The sequence below is a fragment of the Ammodytes marinus genome (assembly GCF_949987685.1).
Source record: "Ammodytes marinus genome assembly, chromosome: 11".
Classification (NCBI taxonomy): Eukaryota; Metazoa; Chordata; class Actinopteri; order Uranoscopiformes; family Ammodytidae; genus Ammodytes; species Ammodytes marinus.
Genome location: NC_137215.1, coordinates 21,725,173 through 21,748,296, shown reverse-complemented (window position 1 = coordinate 21,748,296; position 23,124 = coordinate 21,725,173). Strand labels below are relative to the sequence as shown.

General features: G+C 42.5%; 2 protein-coding genes across 5 annotated transcripts in view; both read right to left on the bottom strand.

The window, feature by feature from the left end:
* ptk7b (protein tyrosine kinase 7b) overlaps nt 1-2,711 on the bottom strand; it is an 80,273-nt gene extending 77,562 nt beyond the window's left edge. Inside the window, exons 1-2 of one of the 2 annotated variants that reach the window (XM_080036343.1) lie at nt 2,371-2,711; nt 2,101-2,272 (exon numbers count right to left, since the gene is read on the bottom strand). In XM_080036343.1, the coding sequence (XP_079892469.1) occupies nt 2,101-2,227 (127 nt within the window). In that variant the 5' untranslated portion in view covers nt 2,228-2,272; nt 2,371-2,711. The remainder of the gene's footprint in view (nt 1-2,100; nt 2,273-2,370) is intronic. The other variant, XM_080036344.1, reaches the window with a different exon arrangement.
* A 1,764-nt stretch (nt 2,712-4,475) lies between these two features.
* klc1b (kinesin light chain 1b) overlaps nt 4,476-23,124 on the bottom strand; it is a 29,531-nt gene continuing 10,882 nt past the window's right edge. The window contains exons 5-16 of one of the 3 annotated variants that reach the window (XM_080036995.1): nt 22,770-22,998; nt 22,152-22,239; nt 17,386-17,487; nt 16,672-16,845; nt 15,877-15,976; nt 14,917-14,966; nt 14,557-14,624; nt 13,964-14,072; nt 13,335-13,487; nt 6,763-6,887; nt 6,147-6,204; nt 4,476-6,013 (exon numbers count right to left, since the gene is read on the bottom strand). In XM_080036995.1, coding sequence (XP_079893121.1) covers nt 5,939-6,013; nt 6,147-6,204; nt 6,763-6,887; nt 13,335-13,487; nt 13,964-14,072; nt 14,557-14,624; nt 14,917-14,966; nt 15,877-15,976; nt 16,672-16,845; nt 17,386-17,487; nt 22,152-22,239; nt 22,770-22,998 — 1,331 coding nt within the window. In that variant the 3' untranslated portion in view covers nt 4,476-5,938. Of the gene's footprint in view, nt 6,014-6,146; nt 6,205-6,762; nt 6,888-7,987; nt 10,214-13,334; nt 13,488-13,963; nt 14,073-14,556; nt 14,625-14,916; nt 14,967-15,876; nt 15,977-16,671; nt 16,846-17,385; nt 17,488-22,151; nt 22,240-22,769; nt 22,999-23,124 lie in introns of those variants that run through there. The other 2 variants (XM_080036996.1, XM_080036997.1) reach the window with 2 other exon arrangements.

Below are 23,124 nucleotides of genomic sequence, written 5' to 3'. Positions count from 1 at the left end.
CTGATATGAGGGGAGACAAATGTGCAAGGAGGATGTTACTTAAACATTTCACGTGTCTCTCGGCTCCTCTGCAATAATAAAGCCCAGTCATTTTTTCCCATTATTACTTGGGGGGGGGGGGGGGGGGATGAGATTGCCTTGATGAGGGAAAGAAGGATTTGAAAAAAAAACACATCGCAAGGCAGGGAGGAGAGGGTGAAAGCATATGGAATGCTGATAGGAGGAGAGATGCTGCATTATCATTGTGAACATCAGCTCCATAAGTGTCTCTACTTTCTTCTTGATCCGAGTTGCTGCATCGGCTAGAAATAGAAACCAGACCCGTGGAGGGGGAAAGCAAAGTGAGTGGAAAATGCAGAAACAGAGTGACTACTGTCAACTGAAAACAAACAAAGATCTGGGTAAATATTTGAGCTCGGTGCCCAGATCCTGCAGATATATCCGACAGCCCTCCAGATAAACATGGATCATGGCGCGTTTTGGTGTGGACTGCTTCATGTGGGGAAATAAAAGCCAACCATAAAAATAAATCGGTGTGCCTCGCTTGTCGCCGCCATTTTTGGCCTCTGCCGTGCTTTTCACACATTCAGAAAACCCCCTTGTAAAAAAAAAAAAAAAAAAAAAAGGGCATTTCTAAAGAGGGAGCTACAACCCCTCGCAAGGCTGTCACGAAGAGTACCTGGCTTGGCTCTATTCATGGATCGTATAAACACACACAAACCCATAGGCAGCCCTCCGTCTCTCTCTCCCCTGCTGCCTGCACACAGAGGACACATTCATTCCAAAGTGGGCTCCATGAGGAGGTACTGGAGGGGTGGTGGTGGTGGTGGTGGGGGGGGGGGGGCAGACACTTCAACTTAAAGGAATTTTTCAGCCACTCTGACTATCGCCGCTGTGTTGAAGGTTTGGGGCAAAACACAGTGTGTTGCTGCTGCTGCTGTGCTGGGTTTCAGTCTGCATGTGGAGATCTGATAAGACCGGCTCAGTTTTGACATGATGAGCGCCGAGTTAATGAGCCCCCGATTCCCTGGCAGGATAAGAGCATTCCTCTTGCACACAAACTAGGAAGGGATCTTTTCACAGCTTTCTTCTCACCCCGGAGCTGAGGTTATGAACTTTAAAATAGGCTCGCTTCCACAGTGCGTGTGTTTGTGTGCTGTGGGGGGGGCATGGCGTCATGTTTTGTTTTATTTGTATCTTTCCTATGGCTCCTTTCTCTCTGCGATAACCAGCCAGGACTAGTACTGCTCTAGTCTGCATCCCGTGCATATGAATGGCACCCATGAAAGCGTGCCAAACTGAGGGTGGGGTGGCGAGGGGGGAAGCTCAGGGAGGCAGTTCAAACATGCAAACAGAGTTATGAATATGATAATCAGAAATGGCGTATCCAACGTGTCTGTGTGAGGATGGAGGGGGGTACTGTAATACTCCTGGGAATACATAATGACATGGCACAGTGATAGCTGAAAACGTGCCACCATGCTGCCATTCCACTGTTCCCTGACGATAAATTGAATTACTGTGCAAACATGGTAATAACATGGCAAACTGACATTGTATTTAGTATGCAGTAAAATGGAGGAATTTGTTTTAAGGAACATATACTGTATATTCCTCTTGTGAATAGTCATTTTGAAGGCAGTCTGCATTCACTTACAAAATTGCAGTACTTGTTTTTCTTCCCCCCCTTAAACTGGGGTCAATGGGGGATGAGGGGGAGGGGTGGCCCTCTTCCTTCATTGACCCCCCCCCCCCAAACAAAATGTAGTTTAAAACGTATCCTCAACTTAACTGTAAACTAAACCTAAACGTGTTCCTATGATGCAAAGAAAGACCGTGAAAAGCAGTTGTGAACAAGACTTTCCCTCTCAGCAGCAGCATTCAGTGTTTAGTTTTCTCTCAGTGCAGCCAGCCAGTGAGGCTGACTAACTTGAACAAGCAACAGCAAATCCTTTACAAAAGCATGATGGAGGTCAATGTCGGCGTCCGCATCAGTGAGTGTATGCAATTTGAAAAAAAAAATCTTGCTGTAGACTTCATCAACAAAAAAGTGAATAGAAATGTAGGCTATGTGTCTGTGTACAGTATCTTGTTACCAACCTTGGAGGCAGATCACAGCGACGACGTACATGGTATCCACCGGTGGTTTTCTCCTGTTAAGCAGCACCGCGGGGGTCCACCTCCTGCCTTCCCCCCGCCGGGTCTTGCTCTCTCCTGCTACATCCATGACCGTCCTGGTGCTCGGTGGCTCCCCGGTGCTGTACTCCGGCAGCTATACGGGAGAGCCGTAGGGGTGAAAGGGGAGCGTCAAAAGATATCCTAGCGACACCGTGTTTACGTACAGGTTCAGGTAATAGTAACCCCCGTTACCTGCGCAGGTCCCCCGGGTAGTGAAGCCAGACGTGCCCGCTCACCTGGTTGTTTCTGGAGAACCAACAAGAACAAGGCAGTTACATGTGGGGCACGGACGCGTCGGTTTAGAGGCCAGCCAGACAAACCACCGCTTAACGAGTTCAGACAGAGGAGCCCCGCCGGAAAGTTTGAAGCGAAGTTTAAACTTCCAGGTGGCGGAGGGTTTGAGTTAATGTTGGCCTCAGCGGTTCGTTACAGCCCGGTGTGTGTAGCCGCCGTTTCCCCGCGTCCAGAGCCGCCGACCGCCGGGCCAGTTCAGTCTTCTTCTACAAGAGGGAGTTTCGTTCGCTCCGCGGTGTTTCCAAGTTGGCTTCCTCCCACTCGCCTGTGTGATTTTTTTCTTCTTCTTTACACCAGCGTCAAGCGCGTCGAACCAACACATACAAGTTCCGGTTTGGAATTTCAAAAATAAATATTACACATTTATTTTATATTATATAGCTTAGTGTTTTTTTTAAATATACAATCTATGAGTATTTAAGGAGAAATTAATTTGAATTTAATTTCATATTGTGTTCCTGCTTAACATTATTCAGAGAGTTGTCCTTTGCCCAACTGGATTGTACACATTTTAAGTAGGATTTGCATTAGAAAATAGGTTTTTGTTAGGAGGCTATTTTTAACTTTCGTTTTGCTATCCTTGCGTTGACATGCTTCAAATCACATGCTTTTTCTTTTCACTTTACATACTAAAGCATGGTGGTTTCCATAGGCCTATTGGCCTACTGCAAAATACAATTGGATGTATTGGGGCATATAATCGCCTCATGTATTTGACATGCATTGGGACATTCTAAATCGTATTCTGGTCTACTAAATAGTGTGCTGGGGATTGGAACGCTGGGTCAATGTATTGAGCTTTCATGGTTTAACACAACAAAGCCCGTACGCGTTCGTTCAACAGTATCGTAGTTGGGGACATACCACAAAGAAAATAAAATAATTTTGTTTTGAAATCGAAACATCACACATCCTCTAGTTTATTAATCTCTTTCCACTTGACGCATATTCCCCTCTTTCCCTACGATAGAGTTTCCTGTGCCTGTACCTGCCCTGGGATAAGGAGTACAACACTGCGACCCCCTGGTTCAACCTGAGCACTGTTTCCTTTAACTGCACATTTGCAGAATGGTTTTATATCAGGTGAATGATTCAAAAGAACGAACAACCTTTTTCCAGCATGCGTTGTTTTATGGATTATCTTTTTGAAATGAATTGCATTGTGTTATGCGAATTCAGAATATGAAGTTGCTCCTTTGGCCTATTTAGTGCTGTTAAAATGTCAAAAACGACATTATTATATTATTATTAATATTATTATCATTATCTAAATACGTTTCACTAATGCTACATTCCTCTCTAAACTAGTTTTCTTTTAAATTAATGTAGGTATGACAATTTATTAGTGGCTTTATGCACAATACACTGATGTTGTATAATATCCATTTCATATAGTAGTGTCTGGGGAAAGCCACATTTAAATCAACAGGGAATCACACCCGTGTAGTCACACTCATGTCAGTGAACACAATACAGTCTTATTTTAAAATGTACGCCTACATATGATGTAGCCTATACTTTTATAAAGCACCCTTGGGTTTCTTGAAAGGCGCTACATAAAACAAAACTATTTTATTTGTATTCTTTTGTATGAAGTCCCAACATTTCAGTGAACAGGAGCGCCAATCTGCACGCATCTTTCATTTGAAATGTCTAAAGGGAACGTTGTCAACTGTCACGCACTAATGCACTCTGCTACTCGGAGTGACTTCCAGGGCATTGAAGGAAAGGAGGAGCCCCTGACAGCTCCCCTAGAACCAAACTCATCCTTGGATCAGTTCATTCAAAGCTCTTCGGAGTTTCATAAAGGGCTGTGGCTCCATATTAAACCACTAGGAAATAAGACGGGGGTTTCTGGCACACACATCATCACATCTTGACAGCTCATCAGCATTCACTAGGTCCCCACACTTACTTACACACTGACGTTTAAGCTCTTGCACGCTGGAATCCACTGTTTTAATAAACTGTGGGTTTATGAAAAGGGCAAGAAGACATAACAGTGGAAATGAAAATTGTTGGTTTTATTTTTTTGAATGAAGATCAGACAGTGGTTCAGATTGGCAGTATTCATGACACATGGGATTGTTTAAGAATCAAGTCCAAACTGAAACTACATTCAGCTCTCACCAACAACGACTGATTAAACCTACACAAACACATTTTGCAGATGAATAACATGATTGGTGAAATTAGCATGAGACTATTTTATAAATCTATTACAAGGTATGAGAGAAATCAAGAATAATTACGAGACATTCCAGTTATTTTTGAGTGGATTCACACACACACACACACACACACACACACACACACACACACACACACACACACACACACACACAATATGCAATCAAAAACAGAAGACACCCATCTGAGAATTGTGCAAAATCTATCATTATTATATAGTAGAAATATAGACCTACCGTACATCCGAATCACTGTAAACAACATTTTCAAAAAGATGTGCTCACAGTTTAGCAGCTCAAAGAGGTTGACTGGAGCAGCCAGCCTGCAAGTGAGTGTCACACGATGGCACCAGATATATCATTCAGGATGACCAGGGTGAATTAACAAGCAACCTAGTCCCACGTCATCATTTCTTATTTATATATACACACAATTTAAAAAGTTGAACATTTTCATGGTAGTGTTCAAAGTCGTGGAGCTTAAAGCAGCAGCCCATTTACATTTTTTTTTTCAACTGTACAACTTTGTATGGACACAAAGTCACATTACATCATGTCAGTAGGATAAACATTACACCCTGTCTCCCAAAGCTTAAACCAACAACTCGCATTAGAAATAAATCTCAACAGGCAAATGTATAACCATTAAAAATCAAAAAATAAAAAGTGATTTTCTTCTTTCAAACAGTGTTATCACACCAAATTTACATTACGTCATTTCAAACCCAGACACTCTATTTATTCTAGTTCTACTTTCCAGAGAGAATATAAATCTACAAAGTATCCTTTTTCTGAATCTAATCTGCACTAATAAAACAACGGATGGCACAGGAAGACACAAACAATTCGAGGAACAAAAATATTTCAAATCAAAAATATCATCAAGGAGAAATAAAGCAACAATTGGAGACACAATGGCAACAGATGAGGTGAAAGTGCAGCATCACAGCGATTATGAATTAGAGGGTTTTTTTTTCTTTTTAGCTTGGGCCACATTTAAGAGGCACTGAGGCGACAACAGTACAAGGAACACAATGAAAGAAACGTACAGAAAACCATATCTGGAAGAGAGGGGGGGTGGGAGGGGGGGAAAGCTACAACCTGGATTTAAAAAACAAAGCAGTAAAAGACCAATTACGCATGTTTTTCTGATGACTGAAATGTCATTGGGTCTAAAACTAGGGGGAGGTTTTTGGAGGTGGGCAGGTTAGACGCTGTGTGGTAGTGTTGTGGGGTGATCATCTTTGGGTGGGTTCACAGGCCAGCCGGCCGCCTGCTCAGTTTCCAGTGGAGAGATCCACAGTGCTGGAGCTCAGGCCCCGGCTCTCCCTGAAATTTCGGCCTCCCCGAGTCTGACAGAGAGACACGGAAGGCGAGAGAACGGATACAAGAGAGAGGGGGAGAATGTGAAAGTTAAAATCAAATGAAGAAGCAGAAGCATAATACACTGTAAGCCGTTGTGTTATCGTACTAACTGTTCCTCACCTGGAAGGGGTCATCGCTGGTTTTGTTCAGGTAATTCAACGAAGCAGCTCGCTTCATGCTGTGGAAGGAATAGTAGGAAAATGATGTTCATATGAATGCGAGATCAGGGCACAGCCATGTACAAAATAATGATTATTGTGGCAGCTGTGGAGTTCCTTTCCAAACTAATATTAGATTACAGTACCTCAACAAACAGTGTACTATGGATAAAATGCCTGTCATCCAACTTTCTCTCTTTTTCAAATGTATTCTTTCTTATCATTTTCCAGAGTTATCATTATCAATACTGAACACAACAGAAACAATCCATCCCTCCAATGAACCCAACCTTAGGGCTAAGCTTAAAAGGTGCAACGAGGAACATTTAAATATTTCGGAAACTGTGTAATTTTTTCTCTGATGATCATAAATTGCAGGTAACAGCGAACAAGACCATCAAGGCAAGGAAGGCTATTTTTATATCGTTTTTCTTAATGCCTTTGTCATGGGTACGCTTGCCCAGGAATAACAGCTGGCATAGTAAAAACACTACGGCTTTTGTCCAAAGGGGGTGCACACAAACGGAAAGTGCCTTGGAGACAAAAAAGTTAAAAAAAAGTATTTCTTGTGTACTTACTTGGTGCTGCGTGGTTCAGGCGGCCCGTTGCCCTGCAGTTTCTTCACCAGCAGTTCGCTGCTGCGGCGCAGGACGTCTCTGAGTTTCCCCAGAGAGCCGCTACGCTGGAGGGCTCCACTGCCGTCCTGCAGACACACACAGGCATCAACCCACACACCAAGGACACAGGGACAAGCACTCTTTTTCTAAGTTATGCAGAGGCATGCTTGTGGTTCACATTAGTTGCTGTGCAGGCCGCTCTTGTTATTATGAATGGCTGGTTGCAGCCAGTCAACATGATATTGACATGTTCCAAAAAGCAGGGTCCATACATACATGATACAAGCAAGTAAATATTAAGCAAGGTGTGTCAATGTGTGTACAATGATAACATGATTTAATTTATCTAAATTAGACTTAAAACATAAGTCCATTATTTTTTATCCTGTGAACAACAAGCAAATGTACCTATGTTAAGTTGCATTATCAAAATCAACTGTCATGGGTTGAGTTTACACAGGTGAACACACGCATTCATCCAGCAAGGTGAACAGTCTGACGGCCTCATCGTGCTGTAGTGGTTGTAATGTTATTTGTCCACTAACAGTAACTATTGACATATTGTCTTAATTGGTAGAATATGCTGCGTCTTTGACTTTATTGAGAGTAATCTGATTCTTTGGGGGGTTTTGTTGTTTGCTGAACTAAACAACGATCACATTGTTCGTCAGCATAGTGTTGTAGATGTTTGTCACTATATTCTGACTATTTTTACACTTAATGATTGATCAATCTACAGAGAAATCAAATTAATCTAAAATAATATTAATCCATCAGCTCAAAGCTTTTCTTTACAGTAATGTATCCATCCATCCATTCATTTTTACATTAGTCTGCTGTTTGTTGCATACCAGCTATTCTACGTAGTGTGTTTTCATAACTAATAGCACAGTAAATAGAGGTGTACCTTCCTCCAACTTTGGCCGGACCCAGAAAACAATACTGTATATATACACCAGTGTTGGGAGGTGTGATCTTCATAATGCATTACAGGCCTATTGCCAGCAGAGGAAACTGTGGGTAAATCACACTATTTGCTTGTACTTTGTTTAAAGACTAAACATTTCTGTTCCACTGGGGTGGCTCTGCAGCGGCCAACCGAGATGAAGCGAACAAGAATCTCTTGTTTCCACTGGTTGCATGTAAATACAGGCGTCTCCATCAAGGCAGAGAGAAAAGACAACACTTCACAAATGAAAAACTTTATTTGAGAATACCAACAGGTGTTGATGCAATAATCTTCACAATGCAGAAATGGTAAATATATATAATGCAGTCCTACTTTTCTAAGATGGTGCTTAATAGACCTTACCATTTATGTTTGTCCTCTTTAGGAAAACTGAAGTCACACTATATATGTCAAGAATAGACAGTTCAATAAATAAGCATTCCACTAACACAACAATATTCTCATAGGTATGTGATAGTACACAGTCAAATCTTTTGTTCAGAGTTGCATTAGAATTATAGGAGTACTCATTGGAAGGAATGAAGAATCAAGGCAAGTAGCATACCGAAAAGCCATGTAGTGAATCAATGCACTTGTCAAATCTATGAATACAGCCTACAATTACATCTCCACGGTGTTTAAAGTCATTTTACATTCAGCAAGTTAAAACATCTGAAACAACATGTTGATCTTGGAGGAAACACTCGCACTGTACTTTTTCGGCACCTACAATAAACAAATGATTCACCAAAGCGACAATGTTTACTTGCAAACGACGGTGTAAGAAAAAGGCAACACACTCCATTAAGCTTTTTGTGTTCAAAATACAGCATCCATGGCCAGAGTGGGCACTGTGACTGACTGTACCACCGAAAACACACACAAATGCACACTAATACTACTGTGGAATCTAACACTATAGCTTCTACTTCTACACCAACAAAAATAAAGGCAATTATGGGCATTTTACGTCCTTTATTTTGAAATCCATTACTATATAGCCATCCGTTAAGTGGCCAGTGTCTGTGCTCTGGTTGGTCTCTGTGTTGTCATATTGGCTTCAAAAGCAGCAGCCGGTTTGTTGCCAATTCCCTTTGTGAATGCAAGCTGCTGTGTACATATACTAGTACACATAGAGCCTGTGTGAACGCTCAATCAAAACCAAGGACACTATTGCCCGGGAGAGCAACTTGAAAATAAATGACCATGGCAACGAGAGCCTGCCGTGCTCCCGACCAATTCGCTGTCAAGCCCATAGGCCTATGTGACGTGGGCCCTTCCGCTCTTTCACGACAGGCTCAACACTGTGGCATCGTTGGCACTGTTGCCTTAATATTCAGCCACAAAACTCATCGACATTTAAAAAAATGTAAACAAATTGATACAAAATTAAAATTAAAAATATCTATAAAAACAAAAAATGGCAATCCTCCCTTCTCATTTCCCGCAAAATAGGAAGCAGAAGTATTAAAAAAAAGATTAACATTTTGAATAGCAGGTGAAACTACCCAGTACCATTTATTACCAAAACCGTTTAGGCATTTGATCTCATCGTCGCATTAGTTTAAAACGTAAAACACACATAATGGCAACAACAAAAAAAACCTGCCTTTAAAACAATAAAAAATACTATACTGGCTAAATACAGGCACCAGGTTGGAAGCTAGCGTTAAAGGTCAACTTTCCCCTTGAAAACAGACTGCGAGTGCCAAAGGCAAATGAACAAATTTCGGAGTGAGACCAATGCAGAGCAAACTGTGGAAATTCATTATTTATTGATATCTGGACTGTGGGGTTGTGGAGTGATGTGTCTGGGGCCGTCAAAACAGGTTGACACTGATCCTTGAAATCTTGCAGCATTTTTTCTGTTTTGCCTTCTTCCAATAAAATGACTCTCCTGCGCCTCTATCTAGCCATATAATTCTACTATGCACCTATGACAAATCACAAACGGGTGTTGGAGAGAGAGAGAGAGAGAGAAGGGGGAAAAAATGTGCGAGTGATTTCCTCACAGGGGGGAAAAAAGATTTTCACACACAACAAAGACCAAACGACTCAACACAAAGACTTCTTTTTCTTCCCCATGTTATGTGAGAGAAAGAGTTGAGAGAACGTGTTTTTTTCTGAAATGGTGGTTAGTCAGAGAAAAAGGGCAGAGACAGAGAGAGAGAGAGGGATACATAGTTGAAGTGAGAAGACCAAGCGTCCCAGTAGTTGTCAGATGAATGTGTAGTACAGAGGAGGAAGAGAGTGTGTTTGTGTGTCTGTGTGTGTGTGTGGGGGAGATGGGGGTAGTTTTTCTGAGTCTCTGCCGAAGGGGGCACCGGGAATGGTAGAGGAGCTTTGTTGCTTTGTTGAGGACAGAGAAGGCCAGAGGGGAACGACAACACACATCCTTTTGCTATTGTGCTGGGAGGAGGAGAAGGAGAAGAAGGATGGAGGAATAATCTTGATGGCTTAGGCCTGATAAAAAAAAAGAGAAAGAGAGAAAAAGACAAAAAAGGCACACATTGTAAGATTATAAGATCTCTGGGGTTGGGCTTCCTACTCTGCACAGTTGGTAAATCTGAGCTTTATCCCTTTCACTGCGATAGTCTGATGATAACTGTCTACCTTGCACCAGCTTTACTATGTTAACAACTCTGGTTTAGAGTATTTTGTAAAGCCCAGTTGAGGGATGTTACACAAACTAAAATTATATTCAAAAGTCCCGCAGCACAGGAGCTTGCATTTCTCTGCTGTCTAGGGAGCTGCAGTACATCAAGCAGGTCAATGATGCAGTGGAGGTTTGTGGGTGCAGTCACTGTGACTCAGCTGATTTTTTTTTTCCCTTTTCCTCCCTGGGTTACGGAATAAGGCTTGAACTTGGCACGCTGCACCCAGCCAGTGACTGTGCATTGCAGACGTGGGACATCTGCTAGCATCAGCACCCAATCGGGCGTAATGCTCTAGCCCTTCCACTGATGCTAACAGGGACTAACATGGTGAATACTATATGTACATCTACAGCATTGTGAATACAGAGATGCTGCGTAAAAAGCCTAGCAAGGTAAAATCTCCCTAAAACAAAGTGTGTATCTGATGAATGAGGAGAAGTTATATCGATCTTTTGAGTCTAGTCTCGGCTTGCCCTGTGCTGTAAGAGACGACTGCTTATCTTATACATTCTGTCATTACATACCAACCCACCCAAGTGTACTGTTGTGTGGAATGAGAGTGAGAGAGGGAGAGTACAATCCACTGAGCGAGAAAAAGAACATTTTGATTGACAGGCTGATTGGTTGTCATGGCAAAAGATTGATCAACGAGGGATGTAGGTTAGTGACACACGGAGAGGGGGAAAAAAAAGAGCCAAGGATGAAATCTAGAAAAACATGCACACTTAACAGGTAGCACATTGAAGCGTCTAGCCGAGAGCACAAAGCACATAACAAGACACGCACATACTTGTAAGTCATATCATGCATTTTAAAAAGACACACGCACACACACACTACTAACCAGCCTGACCACAGACACAAATATACTGTCATCTAATCAGTGTTATGTTCTTGTAAGTTTCAAGATCCTTTGTGTGAGGATGTAAACCACTCCTATAGCCCCTGACTTATCAGTAGGGGAGTGATAGCGCCGACGTGCCTATCGCAACATTTCTTAGCAGCAGAAAGTACTTTACAAGCCTATATTTCTAAAACACAAAATAGCCAAGTTGTAGTTACATATTTTAAACTACTGTAAATGAATGGATGGAAGGAATCTGTTAAAGAATATTTTAGTCAAAGGCTGAAACGTTTTTTTTTTTGTGACAAATTTGCTTTCAGAGACAATCTTTGGAAGCATTTGAGAGGATGCTCACACACGCCCCCATCTGTCCTCTCTCTGCATGCCAGACAAAAACAGGTGCACACTGGATGAACAACACACATGCTGCGCTGCCTTTGCTGGAATGACTTTTTTGAAGCGCATTGGAGTAGTTGTGTTATGCGTACAAACACGTGTTTAGGGAGAGCATCCGCATTCACACCAACAGCCAGCAAATAGAAACCCAGCTTTTTTTTTTAAATATTTTATGTTAAAAATATAGAGCAGCAGATGTCGGGTTAACAGACATTTTTCTCAACCACGTGAAAACACAGTGAACATACAATGGTCCATTAGTGTGCATGTTAAAGGCTTGCAACGCTACATGCATGTTTTGGACGCTGTTGGATGCGGTGAAAAAAAGGCGTGGCTGCACTGAAGGGAGGGGTAGAGGCACGGGCTTAAACTCTGCTGGCACAATCTCTATTCTTTGGCTTATGTAAGCTTGACCAGAGGGCTTTCTCGGAGCTGGGACACAGCTCTGGCAGTGTCTACTTAACGGCATATACTGCTACGTTGAATTATCATGTTTTCAGCACTAACCTCTTTAAGAAGGAAAGGATGGATGACATGTCCAAAGGGGATCACTGCGCACAGTTAATAGCCCTGTGCTGAAATGACACTAACGACTGTTGAGACACAGCCAGAGTGGACGTAGTAATGAGGCAATAAAGCGGGAGGATGAACCAATACGTATCAACCGCCCAGTTTACTGTGCAGAGGGACTGAACTTTAAGGATATTAGGATTCCTGTGGCAGTTATGTTTAATGGTGGACACATGAGATATCCTAATTGGGATTTAGCCGGACTGTATCTCTGTGACAAAAGCGAATCGATATTTCATATGTTCCCAGGGTGCCGCAGAATGAGCCCGTGCCTTTTTTTCTCTTTTTTTTCTGTTACCGCTCCACTCGTGCAGAAGCATTGCCAGCAAAACAACCACTTATTAAAAAACGAGACACTGGGACTTCATTGACAAGCAATGAACAACAACAACAACAACACAAAACATCTAGTCCAAAACAAACTCAGATGCTGTGACAAAAACAACAGGTCGGCGTGCCAAGACACTCAATCAGCTTTACAACTTTGCAAAATAAAATAAGGGATTCTTTCCAGGTTAAACCTCATGAGAAGAAGAAGGCCTGAGGAGGGGATGGACTGGTACAGATACAGTTCAGATGAGTAATGCCAAAGCAAGATGGTGGAGCATCTAGTCCACTTTTCTTTCTTTTTCTTTAATTAAAAGGTGTGCATCAAAATCATTTTGTGAAAAGGTAAGTTGTGCAACTTTGTTCCCAGAATGATGTCACTCTCATTCACTTCATGATGCCTTTCAACACTGACGTCATAGAGTGAGTCACCCAGGAAGGACTCATTTGTGCTTTTGTCTAGTGTGTGACCACAATAAAGAGAATGGGATCATCCAGTAAGGCTTCCTGACAGACGGATCATTAAGGTAGCCACAGGAGTCAATTTCCTGCTTCCTAATGAAAGGTGATCCCCTTTTTAAGTAATACGATTTGGCAACGTTAACCAACAAAGCCCCATTGAATTGAATAACAACAAGTCACTGTCTTTTTATTTTGAAATTTGTGTTCCTATGTAGGATGTTCTGTACCAGTCCACGGCTCCCTGTGTGACTTAACGAGCAGCACCTTGTTCTTCCAGTGAGGCTACTGGCCGCGTTATGATAGTGGACTATAGTGGATCTGTACTCACCCCGTTCCACTCCACGCCCATACTCACTTCCTCGCCGGTCTCAGTGCCGCTCTCATACTTAACGCTGTTCAGGCTGTCGCGGCTCCTCCGCCTCTCCCCATCCGTATCCTTCAGGATCTCAACCACGCGAGTCTGGTGGATGGGGTCTATGCCCTGGTGAGGGGATAACACACGCAGGCACACACACACAAGACAAGATGCATAATAATGAGAAGTAGCTCAGAGGTACTTTTTTTATTAGCTTTTAGATATATGGGTGAGAGAGTGCAAAGTTACATGGATGCATTAAAATGAATTTAATGTTTTCTGTCTCTTTTTTAGTGCATTCTGTCACAGAACATTTGAAATGACTTGTGAGATGGGAGTGATGTTAAAAGGGGAGAGAGGGGGAGAGAGAGAGCTGCGGAGGCTCTATGGGAGAGGGCCATCAGTTAGAGACAAACCACTTACTGTGTTGCTCTGGATCCAAAAGCAATGTAGAGAAAGGGGAAAGAGATAAAATGAGATTTGCGTATATATCCTAACACCGGGAACATATTTTTGGAGAATTTTACAAAAAAATAGGAGCTTATAATGTATCTGCATGCAAACAAAAAAAATATTTGCAAATTTGAAGACATTGTGCTGACCTGCTTGCGAGACCTGACGGCGCACTCCTCCAGGGTCTCAGCAGCCTCTAGCTTGCCCTGCCGGCGGTACAGGGCTCCCAGGTTCCTCAGGGTGGTGTTCACCGTGGGGCTGGGCACAGACAAACACACAGTAACAATTAACATAAATACTGGAGCATCAAGACGATTGTCACATTCCTTAAAAAGTGACTATCACCGATTCTGGAGAATAAATCTGGTAATAATACACAGCCTAGGCTCTGTAAACTGGTATGTAGGAAAAAAAGGGGTATGTAAACAAAGGGGGCCCACCGTAGCTAGAGACATGCCTGTTTACGGAGCCTATAGGCTGTCTATAAACACTGTATTTTTTTTACAGGGCACAAACGGTGTGTAGAGGTAGCAGTGACACGATTTTCACTGATTTTGACAAAAAGTTATTCTGACAACAAGCGTTCTCCAGAATCACTCCACCTTTTGTTTTTTTTATAAATATATGTGCTTCATGCATTTAGAAAACAATGTAAAGGGATCACTTTCTGGTCTTTACTATGTGTCTTTATATCACGGCCAAGTTGTAAAAAAAAAAACACTCTTATCACGCATTGCCTCACCTGTTGACTTTGCAGGCCTTGTACCAGCCTCCATACTCTCCGTAGGGGGTGTTGTCTCTGTGCTTGCCCTGGAAGTAAATGAAGGGAAAGAGGAAGAAAAAAAAACGAGTGAGGGGGAGTGGTGGTTTGAACTGGATCAGCAGCATTTCTTTTTTCCTGTGTTTACATATAACTGTCATATGCCTCCTGGGGCTTATATTGTGTGTGAGGGACAGCAACCCAATATAGGATATTATTTCACTTTCCATGAAGGGAAAAAGAAATGAAAAATGATGTTACATTTGATTGATTTACAGTGTTTCATCAATTGTTCTGCCGTTGTTCAGTATGACACCAGGTCGACCGTACAAAAGCCCTCACCTTGCTCTCCTCTCTTTCCTCTGCGTGCATCCAGATGGGCTTGTTTTCAGCTGCAGACAGACAGACAAGAGAGGTGGTCTACATATGGTACAACAGGACTGGGACACACATGAACTGATTCAACCCCTTAGGATGTTTCATTGAATCCTTCATTAACCATTGATGTCACAGGCTGAGTTTGCTTCATGAACCAGTCAGTTTGGACCTTTAAGTTGTTGTTATTATATTAATTAAAAAAAAACGTTAACCCTATTTATTAAAACTAAGTACAGTAATATACAGTAACACATCTTCGTTTTTTCAATACAATCATTTAATAAACATTTTTGCAGATTTTCCCCCAAATTAATTCAAAATCAATATGATTATCTCAAATATTAAGTACACACATTCCACATATTATGAGTAAGCTTTAAAGGAAATACAATTTAGTATATATTCATGCTATAGGTTCAGTAAATATTCACACAAATATAGAATATACATCTCCTTAGATATCTAACACTAGTTTCCATATCATGTGACACATTTTTAATTTCCAAGGATGCAAACTGTTGGTGCTTAACGCTGATTTCAAGTTAATCCTCGGAGGAAAGCCAATGAAAAGAAAATTACACGAGTTCATCTTTCAGACAAGTTAACTCTTTATTTGTTTGAATAGTTAGTTTGGATTGTGTGTGTCCTCTGAATGGTGAAGGTTGGCACTCTGCACATAGTCCACTCCCTGCTCGCTGGCGTGAGGCAAACAGTAGTTGGAGGGTAAGACAAAGGTGGAGTAGGTGAATTGAAAAAAAAAAATCTGGATATGCTGAAATTTAATTTGACCCACCACCATTTGTCTTTGCACATGTTTATTTATTGAGTATTTAGGTTGACTGAAAAAAAAGAACCTCCAACACATTAGAATAGAAATACCCTTAACACATTCCGTAAACTACCGTATCTACTGCGGGGCCTTACCATCCACGGATCCAAACTCTTGCTCATGAGCACGAGTCAGAATCTCTTTGTACAGGTCCTCAGCCTCCTTGTATTTCCCCTGTTTGAGATAGCAGGACGCCTGAGAAAGAGAAATGAGAAGCGGAAGCCCGTTTTAGTGTTGGGCCTATTGAAATGGGCCTATTGACTCACAACCAGAGAGAGGGGCAGCAGCCTGTCATCATATTTCTCCTGTGCTGTGACTCATGAAAAATTATATAATACCACAGGCTTTCCATCATCATTGAGAGGGGGACAGATGGAGGGAGGAGGGACTTGGGAGAGCTGCAAGACACCAGGCAGCACAATTGGCGCGGTACAGCTAAAAGCAAATGCTGATCAAAACAAAGTTGTTCTATAAAACACCTCTGAAGGTGCCGACAGGTGTAAAATTAGCATTAAAATCTAGCTGCCTTTCAGGACTTCTATTTTTTTTTAAAGCCAGTATTTAAAAAAAGTGTGTCCTTTTGTAAAGTCAGTCACAGTGTAACTGTAAACCTGAAAAACTTCAGTTGAATCCCAAAAAGTTTTAGGACATTTCAGGTGAAAGCTTTGCAGGCAAGAAAGCAATTTGAGCCCACATGCTGAACACCCCCTCCCCCCCACAGAGAGCAGGCTCAGGCTGACAGAAGAAATAAGTGATTGTGCTCTGCCTGTGTTTACCTAGGTACGCTCACAGCACAGTGGGGGGGGGGGCCGCAATTCTTATCGAAATGAATTGTACAATAAAACAAGGTGGTGTTGGGAAATGATGTGGTCTATGGTAAGTGGTCTCACCAGGTTGTTCTTGGTCTTGGCCACGTTGGGGTCGTCCGGGCCCAGCCTGCCCTCGTAGATCTCCAGGGCGCGGCAGTAGTAGAACTCCACCTCCTCGTACTTGCCCTGGTTCTGACACAGCAGGGCCAGGTTGTTCAGCTGTTTGGCCACATCTGGGTGGTTCTTCCCCAGGACCTGGTGGAAATCAAGAAGAATTAACACTTCAGTTTCATTTCTCTGCCTCAGTGCCTTTAGCTTTTTTCCAATGCAACTCTCCCTTCTGGACCTCTTGCTGCATCCACTTCTACCCGCTGCAGGCACTAGGAGATCTAATAAAAGGCTGGGCTGATCAATACAGCATAGGACTTTCAGGCGAATAGATTCTGGTTGTACCATTCTGAGCTGTGTAGCTTTTCCATGTCTCCTATCTATCTCCTGCCTCACCCCCCCTCACCCCATCCCGAGGCCTGCTATGCATTCTCAGCCGTGCTCTCAATTAAACTCTCCAGTTCCCCTCCTACACGGGAGTGGCCCCCAGCGGGAAACTACACAGACAAATTAAGAAAAGATTGTTTGCTCTTTTCCCTTTATTTATAGTCGGTTGGTGTTACAGTAGCTCAAACTGACATTTTGGAATTGTTATCACTGTTAATTAGTCTATATAAGAATGAGCTAATTGAGACGATGTTTGGATTGCTGTGCTGTGGACTGGTGCTATCCAGGGATGCGTCCTACCTTTTCTCTGATCTCCAGAGCCCTCTTACACAGAGGCTCGGCCTCCTTGTACTTTCCTCGCTTTCCATACAGCACGGCCAAGTTGTTCAGTGTTGCAGCAACCTGGATTGACAGGAACAGAGAGAGCGAGAGAAGTAAGGCCACTTGCTATTGTATAGGCAGTTCGGCTTCACAAAAACACAACCTAATTTACTGATATTTAATAGCCCATCAGTCATAACACTTTATTCTATCAAAAAGCTCAAAGCCACATGGATCAAATAGAACTAGAAATGCAATTCCTGAAGAAATTGCGGTGTGAATGCTGCGCTGCTGAACTGAAGCTGATGCTGAATAAACTTCACTGCTGAATGTTGATGAAGAACGAAGGATGAATATATCTGAATGAACAGAATGGTTGAAAAATAGAATGTTTGAGAAATGTGGAATATTTGGAAGTTTGAATGGACTTTCTAGCTGGAATTAGGAATTAATTATGACCTTGAACTATGACCTCCAAAATGTAATCAGTTCATCTTTGAGTCAGAATCAACATTTGTGCAAAATTTGAAGAAAAACCGTGGAAGCGTTCATGAGAATGCAGTCACAAAAGGCAATGTCACAGTGACCTTGAAATTTGAACTTTGACCTCTAAACTCTTGTGATGTCATCTCTGAGTCATACTCAACATCTGTGCAAATTTTTAAGAAAATCCGGTGAAGTCTAAAATTTGGTGTTGGAACGGGGAATCGAACCCCCAACCCTGTGTTCAGCTCAATCAGGATACTACCATGTAATGCCCTGAAGGAGCTGAACATGTAAAATGTGGAATGAAGTTTATTGGATGAAAAATTACTGAGTTAACGCATCTTGAATTTTCTCCATAAGCTCTCTCTCTCTCTCTGGTGTGTGTGTGTGTGTGTGTGTGTGTGTGGGGCTGTTGTGTGTCTGTGTGGTGTGTGTGTGTGTGTGTCTCTGTGGTGTATGTAGGGTGTGTGTGTGTCTGTGTGTGTGTGTGTGTGTGTGTGTGTGTGTGTGTGTGTGTGTGTGTGTGTGTGTGTGTGTGTGTATCTGTGTGTGTGTGTGTGGCGGAGCGGGAGCGTGTTGTCTCTCGCTCCCTCATCGCAACATAACATCTTAAACATCTCGCCCGTTGTAACTGCCATCGTTAATGCAGCTGGAAAAGATACGCTCTGGACAAGGAGTATTAAAAAAGCATGTGCCTAGTCACAGTGCTACGGACGGCCTTCAAAGACTCCTCCCCCCTTCCTGTGGTCATGAAACTGGACGCTATCAGACAGGTGGCCCTGGCAAAGATTCAACACCTCTTTGCAAACATCCACATCCCACAAAATGTCCTACGGGACATGAACAATAAAACAGTCCAGGCTGTCAGGAAATGGCTAGGGCTGAATTCTCATTCTACCAGAGACATCATCTTCCTCTCACATAAAGAGGGGGGGTTGGGTGTCCCAAACGTGGAATGGGTATACACTGCCACCAGGCTGTCACACCTCATCCGAATGCTCAACAATGACGATGCCACAGTCAGAGAGCTAGCCAGAGCCTCCCTGCTGCTGGACCTCGGGAAGAGGAAGGTGCCCCTGGCCCCAGCAGGCCAGGACAGCTTCCTGGGCTTCAGGAGGAAGAGGAGCGGGAAACTGGACACACAGGCTGCAGGCTTTGGAGTCCGGTCGGACTGGCCGGACCTAAATGATCTGTGCAACAGAATGACAGTTAAACTGGAATGGACACAACATAACTCACACACAGCACCACAGCCATCTGATGCAGTTGTGACAGACTCATCTGTAACAGTCAAGGCTACTGTCAATTACAATGAGGAAAAACACACACTACAGAACACAACAGCTAGGAGACTCCTCCTCCACGTAAAGCAAGCAGAGACCAAACAACACTGGACTGGACTCAGAATGCAGGGGAAGCTAGCATGCCTGGACTTTGCCAACCACTCTGCTTCACACTCCATGTACACAAATGCTGCTGTCGGTGAGGACATCCTCTGTTTCACAGCTAAAGCCAGACTGCAGGTGCTACCTACTAAATACAACCTGGCACTATGGTACCCTGCACACAACCATCCATACTGTATAATGCACTCAGACCATCAACTTGAATCTGTTGCTCATATTGTAAATGGCTGTACTATGTACAAAGGACTTTATATTGCACGCCACGACCGAATTGTCGATCTGATAGCTAGCGCTGTAAAGAAAGTATTGGCAGAAAATGTGACCATGTACAAACATTCTCGTATTATGCCGGAGTGGTTCAACAGCTCTACTGATGTGTTCTGTAACATCCCTAACACCCCGGATGTTGTGTTTCTGGACAGAGCCAGTAGGCAGGTGCTGCTGCTTGAAGTAGGCTGTGTGTACGATCTGTACATGGACATTGCCTTTAGTGATAAAATCATGAAGTACCAGCTCATTCTGTCCAAACTAAGTGAACTGGGCTATCAAAGCAAACTGGTGGTGTTGATCTTTGGCAGCTTGGGGCATGTCCACCATCTTGTTTTCACTGGGTTAAGGCTGGCAGGGCTCTCCAGCAGGACATCCAAACAGCTGTCAAAGTTCTGCTCCATATCAGCGGTGACAGGCAGCCTGGCAGTGTGGCGCAGGAGATGTTTTTTATACCCTTGAACACTGTCCTATCTCATTTCTGGAAATATTTGAATCCTGTCTGTTGTAATGTGATTGGTGGACTCAAATAAAGAATTAAAATGTGTGTGTGTGTGTGTGTGTGTCTGTGTGTGTCTGTGTGTGTGTCTGTGTGTGTCTGTGTGTGTGTGTGTCTGTGTGTGTCTGTGTGTGTCTGTGTGTGTGTGTGTGTGTGTGTGTCTGTGTGTGTCTGTGTTGTGTGTGTGTGTGTGTGTGTGTGTGTGTGTGTGTGGAGTGTGTGTGTCTGTGTCTGTGTGTGTGTGTGTGTGTGTGTGTGTGTTTGTGTGTGTATGTGTGTCTGTGTAGTGTGTGTGTGTGTGTGTGTCTGTGTGGTGTGTGTGTGTGTGTGTGTCTGTGTGTGTGTGTGTGTCTGTGTGTGTGTGTGTGTCTGTGTGTGTGTGTGTGTGTGTGTGTGTGTGTGTGTGTGTGTGTGTGTGTGTGTGTCTGTGTGTGTGTGTGTGTGTGTGTGTGTGTGTGTGTGTGTGTGTGTGTGTGTGTGTCCCTCTCTCCCTCTCTATGGAGCATAAGGGATTGGAGTTTGACCTACATTAGCCTATGTCAAAGGCAGGTGCACGTTCAGGGGTCACCATGGTAACAGACAGCTAATCAGTGTCAATTGTAAACAGCTGGTAATCTACACACGTACGGCCACTTGTCTCCCCAACCAGATCACACAGACAGAGGTTTTAAATGAACGCATAAGCCCAAACTGCTTCTCATATCTCGCAAACCGTTTGTCTGACAGAAAAAATGATCGTACTTTGAGAATCAGAAGATTCCAATTAATATTCAGTGTCAAATGTGTTTCTTTAATGTAAAAACTTTTGAGTTGAGAGCAATTTACGTTTAGATTTCTGGTGTTCTTTTTTATTCCCTCTCCTCCACTCTGCCACACTCTAAATATCACTAAAATTGATGTTACATGCATCAAACATGGCTGAGTAATTTGAAAACTATGCATTTTTTTTTAAAGGTTGAATTTTAACAATGAAAGACGAAAGATAGCTGAACTGTTAGTTGAAGAAATTAACTTTGTTGGATGAATTATCAGTGAGCTTGAAGTGTTAGAAATCAGTGCAAAACGCTTCGCGTTTTGTGGATTTCCCAATGCATTCCCAATACGGATTTTGGGTGTAATAAACCTTTAAATATCTCTGAAGTTATGAATTTTATGAAAAAATAGTGAATTATGGAAACGTGCTCCCGTGCAAGATGAACATGGGACACTTTGAATCGAGTTTCTACGATGAAGTATGAACGAGTAGGAGGAATCATAATTTTGCATGAAATATTAATTTCATAAAAAGTCGAATTTATTTGAAATTATGGATTTTATGAAAAATGTGTTCATGAGTTATTGTTGTCTGGAATGAGCTGAACATTTAGACGTTAGAATGGAGTTTCTAGGATGAATCCTCAGGGAGGAGAAGAGATTTGAAACTTTTCATAATTTTGATTTAATTGCTTATTAATTATGAAGTTATGAATTTTTTTGAAAATTTTGAATGAAAGCAATAATGTGAAAAATGGGCTGAATATGAGGATAGTTGAAGGAAGTTTGTGGAATGAAGCATGTTGAAGATATGGCCGAACATGAATATGGCGGAATAATAAGAATAAATGCGGTGAATATCAAAGCTGTGAATGCTTTCAGCATTCACACCAATGATGGTTATCTCTTTTTAATGTTTCATGATTATGTATCCGGGATAAGACTGAGTGACCAAGACTAAAATATGAGGCAAACTGCAAAGACCACAGAGCTGCAGAGAAACCTTCTACTGTGATACAGTAGCTTCCTTTAGGCTTGACAAGGTGTTCTGGTGCCACTGTGTAAATCAATTCTTAAAAAAATCTCTTCTTGCAGGCAATGATATACAAGGTCTTTTTTTATGTTTTCCCATTGATAGGTGTATTCCATTGCAATGCAAAGATTTTGTGTGCTGTAATTCTTGGTCGATGAGCTGTCGTGACTTGTGATTGAATCACTTCTAGCCTGAAGGCCAATGGTGAAAAACAGATCTATACTTTAACAGCGGGAAAGGAAATCATTGGGGGTGACTGAGTGGAAGTGTGCAGTAGACTCTGCAGTTATCGGAGTCTTACCGCGGGGTGGTCCTTGCCCAGGGTTTTCTCCCTGATGGACAGAGCATCGTTGAGCAGATGGGCGGCCTCTTTGTATTTGTTCTGATCCCTGCACAAGAGAGAGGGAGAGAGACATTACAACTTGATGTAAACTAAATGTTTTTCCATTTAAAAAAGGAAAAATAACATAGATGAAGCATGTGTGAGAACAAGTTCATATATAATGCCATTTGGTACAGTTAAATGTGGTGTCCTTGGTGACTTTGTATTAATGCATTCATCTTTTTATTTTGTTCTTCTTTCTGTTATCCTAAGGTGAATGTACTCCATGTTCAAGCAGTCAGGGAGGGGGGGATATATATTTGTTGTTTGTATGTTTATATAAACAAAACAACTAAATACTATGGATGTGTTAGTTAAAGAATATGCTCAGTGTTTTCTGTGTTCATCAACACTTTTTTTGCCGAAAATGCATATTTGAGACTGTTTTTTTTTTATAATATGAGGAAAGGCTGCATACAACATATGTACTGTGGGAACTTTGGGCACAGATATGTTTAAAAAATGAATCAAGATAAAAAAAATAAAATAAAGAATAATATAACAAAGAAATGCTCCCATATGGAGACATTTACCGACCTATAGACCAAGGCCAGGATGTTGAGCATGGTGGCCACGTCAGGGTGGTCGTGTCCAGAAGTCTTCTCCAGGTCCTCCAGAGCCTGCTTGCAGAGGGGCACAGCCACCTCGTAGCGGCCCTGGGAGGCGTACTGGATCACCAGGTTGTGAAGGGTTCTCAGCCGGGCCGGGATCTCGTAGCCTCCCTGCTGGGCTGCAGCCACCGCCGCGCTGTTGTGTTGGTGCGGCACTGTGAGGGGGGAGAGGGTGGGACACAGGGGGCAAGGTTAAAAGGCAAAGGTCAGCATGGTACATCAAAGGGGAAAACAACTCTGACCTGATTACATAGCTAACTAAGTTTGCATGCACACAGTAC